The sequence below is a fragment of the Rhyacophila brunnea genome, unplaced genomic scaffold, assembly GCF_057557595.1.
Source record: "Rhyacophila brunnea isolate RB1 unplaced genomic scaffold, BYU_Rbru_1.0 scaffold_23, whole genome shotgun sequence".
In the NCBI taxonomy this organism is placed as follows: Eukaryota; Metazoa; Arthropoda; class Insecta; order Trichoptera; family Rhyacophilidae; genus Rhyacophila; species Rhyacophila brunnea.
The window spans coordinates 12,371,093-12,385,166 of record NW_028232893.1 but is presented as its reverse complement, the minus strand read 5'-3'; the positions used below and the strand labels follow the sequence as shown (position 1 = coordinate 12,385,166).

Sequence of the window (14,074 nt, the reverse complement as noted above, 5' to 3'; positions counted from 1 at the left end):
GATTTTACGTAAAAAAAAACGCCAAAAACCGTCAATACGTAGATATGATAAAAAAGTAGGGTAAATTTCAAAACCCGCTAAAATGGTTGGGTGTGCTTTTCAAATACCCCTAAAATGGATAAGCCAAAATACTCTAGAATGTACGAATTTAAAATAATAAATACACAAAAAAGTTCACAGATTGAATAGGTATGAGTTTTTCTCATTTTATAACATAACAAATTTCTCAAACCTACCTTCAATCGTTTTAGGGGGTTTTGAAACTAGGCGCTTATTTTATTATATTATATTTTATATTATTATACTATTATATTTATATTTTCTCTGAGGTGTTTTCATAATTATGTATGTAAAACTATACATTCTCGAGCGACTTTAAAACTCTTACACCCTGCGACAGAATTAGGTAATACATTGATGACAATAATAATCGAATCGATGTAAAATTTGACCGTCAAAACTGTTACAGCATATCAATTATTAAAACATGAATATTTTGATATTTAGTTAAATGCATTAAATATTTTATTGGCCAAACTGTGACCTCTTAATCATGTTTCTTGTTAAATCATCAACGTAATATTTGTTTTTATTGATTTATTTTTTTTGTTGCGACCGGCGATTACTTGAAAAGTAATTAATGCACCACAATCTATTGTTTCTATACAATAAAATATTTTTTTTTTGTTTTTTTTTTTTTAATATTAGTACCTAATATTATTATTTGCCGTCAGATAATCTAAAATATTTTAGTATTGGTAAATTGGTACGCGTATCGGTTCGTAAAATTACTCAAATATATTATATTTTAGAGTCTGGCCACCGCCATCTTTAGATTAATAAAGCCTGAGCATAACTTTTTGCACAAGCAACGAGTGGTCCACTGCCATACTATTTATTGATAACGTACTTGCAAGCAGAGTTTGGTATTATATAATGACTGAAGAGTATAAATAAGTTATTAGCTATTGTCGTTTAGAATCGACTGTTACATTGACAAACGTCCTAGTGTATTATGAGCAATGACATTAATATGGACAAAGCATGTGGAAAAAAATGACACTCACTTTTTTGTCGGGTCTGGCGATTGGCATAATCTGTTCTAACGCTATTACAATAAAGGTTGTATTGCTATAAATTTACGATGCTTTTTGTCGGGTCTGCCGAATGGCATAGTTCATATTTTAATATCAATATCGCTCGCTCAAATAAACATTGACAATAGAAACACTGTTCTGACGCCATTACAATAAAGGTGATATTGCTATAAATTCCCGATACGTGATATCGCATAATGGAAATTAGGAAATTTTGTCACGTGACGTCTACCTATACATGTGCGAATGTCGCTTTTACTTGCTAGCTACTGTAATGAGTGCGTTGTCCATTAATAATGTCATTGATTATGATATTATTATACACAGAAGAAGTTTACTTACTTTGATCGTCACTTCCAATTATTAATAACACATAACCACTAAATCAGATGAACTCCAAGGTCTCCACGATACGTTCAAATAATTTGAAAGAAATCTGAAACTAAGAATACTCCGACAAGTGAACACGACAGACGCGCCAGTATGAGCACTCTATAGATAATGACAGGAAATGACGGGTCATCCATAGACAACGGGAGGGGCGAAAATTAGGACCAGTCGTGTAATGTATCGGCTTCCTTCTTCAGTGGGCAATGGTCTGGCATGATGAGACTAGGGATTGCAATACTGAATGAATATAATATCAATACCGCTATTTAGGAATTTCTTATTGAATACCGGTATTCGTTAAAACATATGGAAAAAAGAAGTATCTATCAATAAAATATAGCTATTAAAATCTATTTCAAACATTATTTTATAGCAACCTAAAGTATCTACCTAAATTTATAAGGTTGACTTTTATAAATATGTATAAATAATCATAATATTTTAGAACTGCAAATTTTCACAAATATAAGTCCAGGCACACGAAAATCTCTGTCAAATTCAACGTTTGTTGGATGTACTATCAACGCTGGATCAAGAGTTATAGAATATTTGGAAATACTTGCCACGATTGTTTTTTCTCGAAATATGCTAATTCATCACGACAATTCTACAGGTAGGTACATTTGAGGGATTTTGTTTCATTATTTAAATTTTGTTGGTTTAAGTCAATATATTTGCGTTTTGGCAGCATTCAACTCATACATTAAAATAATCTAATATACAGTATAGTAGGTACCTAGTAGTAATGAATAAATAACATTAAATTTATTTACGAAAAACATAATATGCTTAAGTATGTGTGTTTTCTTAATACCGAAAATATCGGTATTTTGGATTTTTGAAATCGGTATTTCCGTATCGATAAATAATTGAATACCGGTTTTGAGATACCGGTATCGCAATCCCTAATTACAATATGTTGGGAGAAGATTTAAAATCAAATATGGGGTAAGCTCACTAAGGCTTTCTTTACATAAGCTCCACAAATGTTGTGTATTTGATAGCGCGCTAGTCGTTACTAATATAGACTGAAAAAGAGATTGACACGACAGTCCCCGATTCCTAGATGAGACAACATAAGAATAAATGAAGACACACTCATACCACAAATTCACTGTTGATACACCCGGCTCTGCGAATTCATCAGTTCGCTTCAATTGCAAGGATTTTCGCGAAAAATTTAAACTGGAAATAAAAAGGGAGTTTGCGTAGAGACATCACTGTTCCCCTTGCACCTCCATCAACCTGCTGCAGTATGCTGCATTGCCTAGGGGTTTGTTAGCAGATCTATCGTGAATAGTCGATTAGTAAAGTTAACGTTTCAAATGGAAGCACACCTGATCTGCGCATCTTACGGTATTATAATTGATACAATAAGTTGACAGGTGACTAGCGTTGACTTTAAATCAGTGTCCGATGTATATGTACAACAATACTTTATGTAATAATAAACATAAGGTTTGTTTATACGGGCTTAGTGGTAATTATTAGTACTCACTACACGCACTAATGATTAGTACTAGTCCCGTGTAAGCAAGCCCTTAAGCGGACCCTACATTGTCAATATTACTGATAGTAAAATCGCATCAGTGGGTCTAGTCTATACCTAAGACGGCTATCGGCTGCTATCGAGGGTAGTTTATCATATATATGTATTGAGGTATTATGATTATTACAATAAATTAGCCGTCTAAAGTGTCAAAACTGTCTATCTCAATCTAAAAGTTAACAGCCAAGAGAGGTGCCGTTAAAACATAGCAATTTTTGACAGTTCAGAAGGTTAACTTATTGTAACATTTTTCCCCTACCTTTTCTTTTAAAATGAGACCTTGTGACATCTGAGAGGCAGACCTCGGTTTTCTGACTATTATTGCTAGGGTTGGGTCTTGTGAGTACATTAATGCCCTTTCCCACATGTGATCTAGCTAAGTATCGAGCTGTTGAATCTACTTACATTCGCTTTTCAAACAAGTCTTTCAAGGGAAAACAGTTAAGAAAAATCCTAATATTATACTAATCGGTCCAACAAACAAAAAGTTCATCCTTTAGCGGGATATTTGGCTTGAAATTATGATCTTGTATGGTTAACCGCCTCAATAAATAAATATGTTAAACTACTCTATATAGCCGCCGATAGTAACCTTATCTATGTATAGCAGGGATTGTCACACTTTTCTTTTCTAGGATCGACTATAAAAATTATATCGACATATCACTTGAAAACAGATATTTTATACGCACAAAAAAATCAAATTAACGACAATAATATTATATTATTATGTCTTTCACTTCTAAAAAAATTAAGTAGGTACACATTAACTGTAATTTCGACATAGTTATACAATTTACTTGTATATCGAATATTAGAAATTTTGTAGTAGCCAAGTAACATGCAACCCTAGGCCAGGAAACATACTTAAAATAAATTCTATACATGAATTATCATTTAATTACATCAATAATCATATCACATCAAATTGCATCGCACAACCGTGTATTTTAAAATGTAAATTTTCCTCGAGGAAAATAGCGCCGCTGTCGACTTTTTTAAGAAACCTAAAACGCATAGTTGTGCAATATCCGTGTAATCTACCGACTCGTCAAATTGCAAGGATACGAATTTACATTTATTTTATTAATGTTTTCCTGTAGAATTTCTTCCAAGTTTAAGCTCATCACTTATGTTCTTCGCACGACTGTCTTTCTTGATAATGATAATATGTAAGAGAAGAGATAAGAACTAGCGGATTTTAAGAGCTGGAACGTCAAGTAGTTTTGACTCGTTTGAATAAGAAGTAGTCCAGTACATTATTATGTCCGCGATCGACCAAAAATACCTTCGCGATCGACGCACTGGCCATCCCTGATCTATAGAATAGATCCGCTGGCATCAGGCACACCTGTAACCCACTGAAGCGACCTATACGACCTGGTACCTAGTGATTGGACCAGACTAAAAACGTTCTGGAAACACAATCTAGAGTTGACATTATTGACAAGTGCATTTAATTAACTCTTTCATAGTAATTAAATCTATATGGAATATACTATATTCGTACCGTATTTAATGAATTTAAGATAACACTTACATACTTTTACTATTAATAAATAAATTGTTCATATGTGCAAGTAACTATGACGATGATAAGAATAGGATGTATATCTACCTATATACATACAAAGATATTTATTTAGCATTAGATATTAAATGATAACTATGTCGTGTCCGGAAATTTGTACGTAAACAGTTCACCGCAGGACACTTAAGTATTCGTGCGCCGCAGTAAGTATGTGAAACATAAGTTCGTGTAACATTCAAATGACGAGTTCTTCGTTGAACATTTCACCGTGGAGTATATTTGTACGTATGCTACAACATGTGGCGAATTTTATGAGATGTCTTTACTAGGCTAGGTTAAGTTAGGTTAGGGTTAATCTAATTGGAACAGTACTATTTGCAAACTATCGCCGCATTTTGTAAGATACGTACAAATGAAATGGTCAACGAAGAACTCGTCATTTGATAAAATGTTATACGAACTCATGTTTCACGTACTGCGGCGCACGAATAAGTGTCCCACGATGAACTGCATACGTACAACTTACATGTAAACGAAATGTGTACGTATGCAGTTCGCCATATCACACTTCACCGTGAAATGTTGTATCGGAAATATATGGTCGTATATTAAAGACCGGCCAACCTCTTTGGGTCGTATAGTACTGAGATAAAATTCATGTATAAATAAAACACGGTTCTTATCGGTTTACAGGAAGCTAGCGACAAACAAATTTTGAAAATAGGCGATATACTGGATTATTTGTTGGGTTAAGTTAGGTTAGGTTCTGTTAGGATCTAATAAAATCGGAACATTGTTGTCTGCAATGCTCCACGAACAACGCGTATTTTTTTCATCTCGGTGCTATAGAGATGCGGTGGTATAGTACCTATACGGCCATCTCTTTCCGATAAGAAAGCTCCCGGCGAACTGTGCTACGGTGAAATATCTAAATAAGTAGGTGCTTGCTATTTTTTATGTGGGCTTCCACCGATTGGAGATTGTGTTAAAAGGCTTTGCTTTCCTGTGAAATGAATGCTAGCTACTTGCTCAACCTATCATGTCGGCTCTCTGGATCCAAGCATATACTGAAAAACAATAGGTGAATTTTCCAGACCCAAGATTCAAACGCGGGACCCACGGACATCGTTAATTAACTTAATAAACTCAGCGCTCGAAATGGAAAATTTTACGAACCGGAGCGCTTGATAATTTTACGAAAATATCAACTATATTATACTATACTACATTAATTGTAAATGTGATTTATAAAAATAAGCGTGTTATTTTTTTATTATATGAAATATCTAGCTCAGACGGTCAAATTAATGTTTCCACGAGACGGAGCGATAATTTTGTGGATTTTATGAACCGGAACGGCGCTCCGGTCCATTTCGAGCCCTGAATAAATTGTTTATTTTGTCCAACGAATAATTCACATAAATTATACGTTGTATAAAAGAAATAGTTTATTAAATTATTAGCAAATGCAAGTACGTTATAACTAAAATTGGGAGAGATCCAGACGTCGGTTAGTAATTAGGGCACTTGATTTAAAACACAAAAAATACGATAGCCAAATTAACGCTATTTGATAATCATTTCTTGTAATAACTACTAGTTAATTTCATCGTAATTAGATGCCCCTAGGTTAATTGTTAGAGCACATTGCCATGAATCTAGTGCGTACATGTCGAAGGCGTTGTGATTAGGGAATCCAATCCCGAGCCAAAATTCTGATCTCGGGATTTCGGGATTACAATATGACAGTCCCGGGATTGGTCCCGGGATTTTTTCCACTGTTAATATAAAAAAAATATATTTACAAATAGCATTGATAAAATCGGTCAAAAATAAATCTAGTATAATTTATACTATTTAAGATATTTATTGTTAAAATATATAAGTTTAATGGAGTAAATGATATTGTAATATAAATAATAATGTGAATTTAATATTAGATTGCTGTTTCTGATAGTAAAGACTGGTAAAGAAGTTTCTGATAGTAAAGCTTCATAAATCTAATTAGTCAGCCAAATATAAAACTGCCGTTAAAACGTATGAGATCATGGTGGAATTACTTTGTTAATGGTGCGAAGCATTGTTTTTCCAATTTTTCTCATTTTTATTAATTTATGTGAAAAAATAAAATGAATCGACAACTTACACATGGATATAAATCAAACTTCATTCATACTCAGTTTATTTCTAATATAGTTATTTGTTATTAAAAGTATGTTTTCTGTTATATTTTCGTTTTAATTTTATTTTCCATAAAAATTTAAAAAAAAAATCAATCTCAAAAGTTTCGGGATTATGTTTATCAATCCCGGGATTCATAGGTATCGAAAATAGCTCGGGATCCCGGGATTGGAATCCCTAATTGGAAATTGACAATTTTACGAACCAGAGCGCTCGATCATTTTCCAAAAATATTAACAAACTTATTATACTATTATTATACATTTTTTGTACATAACCTACATATCTCAAATGGTCAAATTATTGTTTTCACGAGGCGGAAATCTAATATCGGGGGTTTCACGGATCGGAGCTGCGCTCGATATAAGATGCCACCAAACGAGGGAGAAGATGATATTTTAATAATTTATTTACTATCAAATACTAAGTCCCAAACCACGCCATATTAGATCATGTATGTAACAAAACCAGATACTTAGCTAATAATATTTTAATTCATAAACAGTGTTATATTATATTGATAAGTATTTAGTGCACATTTCATACAGATCAGCACCGCCCACCAGTTTTATTTGTTATAAAGAAACAAAACATATGGAAAATCTGTATCATAGAGATAAAACAAAGTATCTTGTTTCACTATAAACGATAACGTCCCAGAATGAATTACATTTACAATACCTACTTAATATGGTGATATATTTTAATATTAATTAGAAATAAAACATAAACTGACCTGTGTTCTTGCATCGCTAACTCCGAGGAAAATTGAGAGAAACACCAAATGGTAGGTCTTCATGGTTGTAGAAAACGGTTCTCTACTGAAATTTATAGAATATACATTTTGAGGAGTCAAATAATCATTATTAGATAATAAAAAAAATATATATTAATATTGATTATTAAAAATAAAACAATTACATTTGTTTCTAGGTATTATCAGCTGCCTCTACCACATAAACAATGTCACACTTATATCACGTCTGTCCGCGACTGCATTTCCAACTGAACGTAATTAGATAATATTTTTTTCACATATTTTTATTATAGAGTGGTGTATTTACGTATATGTCTGTCGTATTCATATTTAGGTACAACGATAATAATATATGTAAAAACAATACTAAATATATTAATTCTCAAAATGCATAATCAATACACAAAATATAATTGGCACTAGAACTAGAAGAATAGGTACTATGTGCCATTGCCAATATCCTAAATAAATCTATAACTGCCTAATATTATATACTATATATGTAAGATGAAAACTTATATGGATATCCAAAGATGGCTTTGGGTGTAAAAGGCAGCGTGATTATTTTTATTAAATAGGCACTAAGTGCCGTTTAGTTAATATGTATCATGGGACTTATAAAAGGCACTAAGTGCCGTTTGGTTAACATATTGTGCCATGAGACTTAGTATTCGTTTTCGATATAAAGCGTGGCGCTTAGTCCTTTTTTAAGCAATTAATGTTGCGACGTAGTGCTTTTCTAAACTATCGTTCCTCAAACGTGTTTTTCTCACAATTTTAAATTAAATCTATGACGAAGCTAATAAAATAGTGCTTTTATGAAAAATAAACAAATTATTCATTAAAACCCCTATATTATCTCAGATTCAGCTTATTGGTACTTAGTGCCTATTTTAGTTCGTGTATTCAATTGTGCTGATAGGTACCTCATATTATCATGTTCTTTGTACTTCGTAATATTGATCTTAAAACATCTAATAATCTGTACAGTTGGAAAATATGTTAAATTATAATAATATTAACACTAAGACTTATCAACGTCGGTAAAAATTAAATAAAAAATAGAGAGTAATAGGTAATAGTTTTAAATTTAAGTGTGACGTTGATACCTAGTTGAATATAGTTATGCAAAAATTAGCTAACCCACAATCCGGGAAAAATAGTTAAGAGTCGTAAGCTACGTTCTGCATAAATCACATAGGCTCCTTACATAAAAAAAGGTTATAAAAATACTTATTGAATTAAAAGTTATTCACAAGTGGACTTATATTTAATAAATAAATTTAAATCCACTGTTTTTATGATCATCATCACCGGGGTTGATCCTTTACTGGACAAAGGCTTCCTCCAGCTCCTTCCACTCTTCTCGTTCTCTACTTCTTCACTGTCACGTACATCCACCAAAAAAGAGTTTGTCTATCCATCGAGTCTTAGGGCGTCCCTGTGAATGCGCTTCTTCTTCTCTTTGTCCATCGTCACAACTCGAGCAATACTTTTCTAGCACCGCTGCAGGGTGAGAGAGGGTCGGCCACGGCGAAGGAATCCTTGTTGAGCAACAAGGTTACGGAGTGTCATACTCTCACGTCATGTCCAATCACGTAAAGTGTCTCTTTGCGATTCCTTCAATCACCGAGGGATCCGTTCACGAACTCGAGTGTTTATAAGGCGGTCGTACAAACGTACCCTACGACATTTGGTTCTCACAGAATACTGCCTCGACCTCGATGCTATTCCATGTTGATTTAAGGCAGCCCGCCACATCCATGGGGATTTTATGTTCAGATTGTTCACCGGAAAGACTGCCATCGTCGGCAACAGTGACACCTAAGTATTTGAATTCGGTCAGCAGGTCGACGGGCAGAGGAGTGTCGGCATCAATGTATGTACCATTGCGGGGTCCCGACAAAACCGCCCGGACATTACTGCCCAGACATTGCCGCTAAAACAAGTTAGAAATGAGACAATTTTAATTTTTACATGGCATTACATTTTAGATAGGTACACAAATAAAAAAACATACGAATAAAGGTAAACCTTCTTAAATATTCTAAATTAAAAATACAACCGTACAAAGGCATTAAATAAGTGTTAAAAGCTGATGATTTTAAGTTATTGCTCTACTAAAAGCTGCAACGGATTAAATCTCAAATTGCACTGATTATCGTAAGTATCATTTCTATCGATACGCAATTCTAAAAACCAAAATAGATCTTTTAAATATTTTTGTATTTTTTGCGGACGGTTTTGTCTAGGCGGGTTTGTCCGGGCGGTACGTAGAGTTGGGTATTTCCCGAGAAAATCTCAATCTGGAAATTCGGGATTTCCCGAAATGATGAAATTTTGAATTCTCGAGATTCGGGTACCTATTCCAGGAAAGATTTCTAAGATTCTCGAGAAATCGGGAAATTGCTAAAAAACTTAAAACCTAAAATTGGTGTAAAAACAGACAAATTCAAAAAAAATATGATTTTTTTTTATTTATGTAAGAAGACAAACAAAATAGAAGTAGGAAAACAAAAATAGTTTAAAACATTACTTATTAATATCTTGGACGCTGAAGACGCACATGCGCGTAATGACCAGGCGGGCGATCGATGTAATTAACGTGCATTTTAGAAGTGCTAATTAAAATCTCATTATCTACTCAGCAGGGAATGCGTTAAAATAGGATTTCAAAAAACACAGACTGTCAATCGCTGCGTCTGACAATCGCGTACGCTTCTGAGACACAAAATTCCATGATTTTTTCTCATTTTGATTCGATGTTGGTTTAATTGTATTAAATGCCCCGATCAGTCCTTGAATTTTGTCTTTTCTGTCCACTTTTTCCATATAGAAAATCGTTTTTTCAATTAATATTTGATAATAAAGAAATCCCGAATCCCGAGAAAAGATTCTCGAGATCCGGGATTTCCCGAAATGTTAAAAATTTCCATTCTCGAGATTCGGGATGGAAAATCCCGAAAATTTCTCGAGAATTCCCGTCGGGAAATTCCCGAAACCCAACTCTAGGTACGGGCCCATTTGGTTTGGCGGCAATGTCTGGGCAGCAATGTCCGGGTGGTTTAGTCGGGGTGCCCACCACTACATACGGATTAAATTTGGTCTTTGCCGCATAGAGATAGAGCGATGGTTCGCGGCAAGCCTGTTCACGCTAACGGCAGTCATTTAACAGCAAATGAGCAAAACGCCGGTCTCTGAAGTCGTTGAATTCCTCGTCTGGCAAAAATGCAGGTTACCGACAGAACATAATATTATTAATAAGATATAAATGATAAATTGTCCATCATAAAGTAATACACCATACTCGGCTTCAAAACCTTGGTCCATGGCAACTGGCTTTCCTATTTATAATATAATCTGTTCTGTGATCCATACCGTAATACTGCCCTGTATTCCATGCTGGTATGATAGTAAGCCAAAACGGTTTCTTATGGCAATTGTGTAATAGAGACGAAATATCGATCATAAACAATATTCAGTGTAGTAATAATAACATCAACGTCAACATTTTGCAGCCATAAATACTTAATGCATGAGAGGTGGCACTCGAAATATTTTACGTTATCTTATTCCCGAACACTCCAAGTCATTAGTGTTTATCTAGAGTTGTTATTTTGTATGACGGAGTACCTACTTTCCTTCATACGACAGGTAAAAGCTTTTTTAGTTATTTGTAATAAGTATATTTAATTAGTGCCCGCGTAGGTTGCGCAGTCGTGTTGCTAGGTTGTACCCATCGGGCACAAGAACCGCTGAGATTAGGTACTTGTCTTCGTCACTATCATTGAGTTTCTAAGTCTTTCCATTGGATTTCAATCTTCCTCTACGTTAGTGATTTCCATCCCCTTTTGGTTGGTGGAACCCTTGAATTATTTTGTAAAATATAGCAGAACCCTTCGTTACGTTTAGGTATGCCCCAAGGTAATGCGTAGGTGCTGTGACTAGAGTTGGGTTTCGGGAATTTCCCGACGGGAATTCTCGATAAACTTCTATATGAAAAAAGTGGACAGAAAACACAAAACGTTCAAAGACTGATCGGGGCATTAAACAAAATTAAGCCAACGTCGACTCAAAATGAGCGCAATTTTTGCAACAACAGGGAATTTTGTGTCTCAGAAGCGTACGCGATTATCAGATGCAGCGATTCCATTTTAATAAGTAATATTTTGAATTGTTTTTGTTTTCCTACTTATATTATTTTATTTGTCTTCTTACATAAGTAAAAAAATTATATTTTTTGGAATTTTTCTGTTTTTACACTGATTTTAGGATTTTTACAGGTTTTTTTTAAATTCCCCAATATCTCGAGAGTTCTCGAGAATTCTTTTCTGGTAGTCCCAAATCTCGAGATTGAGATTTTATCGGGTAATATCCAACTCTAGCCGTGACGGTGCCCCAAGTTGTCATGACGCAAAATAGGTTGGAAATCTAATGCTTTCTGCTCTATAATATAATATAATGCAATTGCTCTATCTATAACATAATATAGGGCAGGGTTGGCGAATCTTTTTATATACACGTGCCAAAATTTCCCAATAATTCTGCCCAATCCAATGTCTAACGTGCCATGTAGTTTTTTATGGGGGAAACAAAATGAAAAAAAGGTTACAAAGAATTTTATAAGTATGTTAAAAGTTTAAAAATTACAAATGAGTTCTTGAGATTCTATATTTCACCGTATTTCTAGCCAAAGGATTTATTACATTAAATAAAATGCATGCACTTTTCTTCACTGAACAAAGTTTTAACTACGGCTAATATCGGCTGGATCTAATAATTATTGTTAAGAAAATTAGGAAAATTTCTTGGCTATACAGAAATTGACATTCAATGTAAATTTTTTGCCGGTCACCTGTAAACATTAAGATTTCATCAAAACATTCAACGAAACGCTGGAATTTTGCAACAGTCTGCCAGAATTACTACTACTAGCTGCATCAATTTTTTTTTCTTATTTGCTACAGCCATTTTTGAAGGTAGAAATTAAATTATTTGGTAGTGTATTACTTACTTTGGTTATTTAAGCACAAATTGACATCAGAAATGCTCCAATCAGATGAGGCATTCTCTCGCTACAGTGGTCTCAAGCATATCGATCAACATTAGAGGTTTCGCGGCGCGTTTTCCCCCGCTGCCTGATGAGGTTAGTGCGATAATATTATATGTGACGCATAAAGCCTAAGGAACGACCTATGCAATTATATATTTACATTAAACGTAATGTTTATTCTTGAAGAGTTTTTGCCGGCGATTTTTTTATACAGTGCGATCTGTCATTTATTATTATTAGGTATATGTTTTTTACAACGTTTTTCTTAGCTCGTATTCTTATTTTTCCGGTGGTTCTTTGTCCGGTACAAATCTTGCAATCGATTTTTAACTAACTTCCCGACTAGCTAGACATTTGAAACTTTTAGAGTATATCAGAACACGATGCCAATGCATTTTTTAATACTTTTAGCCATCTTTAAGTAGAATTGAATTCATTTTCAGTTAATTCTGTTTTGTATGAAAAGTTTTTTCGACACCATAATTGGTTGCTAGGGGTCTGGGGTCCTAGCAACAAAATTATTAATATATACGTGCGTTACAATGGAAATCAATATGACATTTCAGTATTATTTCTACTAAGTACAAATTTTATTGATCGTTTAAGCTCGTCAAGTCAAGTTTATATGATTCAACAGAAAATTTAAAAACGTTGTATATAAAAAGTTCTTTTTATCTTGTAATTATTTTATTATCTTCAAAATAAAATATTCGTGTGCCATAGGTTCACCACTACTGCTGTAGCATATATGCTGCATGATGAACTAAAGGGTTATAAAGCAATCTTTTACTGTTATTTTACATGATTCACGTTTCCAAGTTGCCAGCATAATACATATGTTTTCGTACTTCCTTCCTTGGTTGGGCTTTCAACTAAATAGTTCTAAATAATTGTAAATACATGTACCTACAGGTGCTGTCAATCTGTCATTGATAACAATATTACAACATATTGTGTCTCTTATCTAAAAAAAGTAATTTTTACGGAAGCACCGTATGATACTCGTAATATAACAATGTACGGAATAATGTTGGTAAATCTACTCACAGATCATAAATGATTTAATTTAATAAATGGAGACGTGATTCACCGTAATTCAAATTAATATGTTGCTTTGGGTACCTATTGAAGGGTTCCATGAATAAACAGAACATGAAGAAACAGAACTATGACATTTCAGGAAAAATATAACATTTAATATTGAATTTTCGTATCCAATTCTCCATAATATTATGTTGTAGACATTTTTAATAACACAGGTTTCAATAGGCCGTAAAAAATCAAATTATATCTATAATTTCTGCATTCCTTATCGATGGAAAGCCTCTATTAAACGGAACTCAACTGCCGGCAAGTTACGTATACCTTGTCTTAATCAATCTAATTATATTGTTCAAAATGCTTGGTTGACTAGGTACAACGAAATATTGAGTTTAATAACATATTAATACAGATGAAATTGTAAATTATCAAAAGAAATCTTAAATTGCAAGCTTCGTATTTTTCCACTAGGTTC

General features: G+C 33.7%; 1 protein-coding gene across 1 annotated transcript in view; it reads right to left on the bottom strand.

The window, feature by feature from the left end:
• Positions 1 to 7,743, bottom strand: part of LOC147069511 (uncharacterized) — a 71,195-nt gene extending 63,452 nt beyond the window's left edge. The window contains exons 1-2 of the mRNA XM_085950824.1: positions 7,670 to 7,743; positions 7,485 to 7,569 (exon numbers count right to left, since the gene is read on the bottom strand). Coding sequence (XP_085806950.1) covers positions 7,485 to 7,547 — 63 coding nt within the window. The 5' untranslated portion in view covers positions 7,548 to 7,569; positions 7,670 to 7,743. The remainder of the gene's footprint in view (positions 1 to 7,484; positions 7,570 to 7,669) is intronic.
• Between the last annotated feature and the right edge of the window lie 6,331 nt (positions 7,744 to 14,074).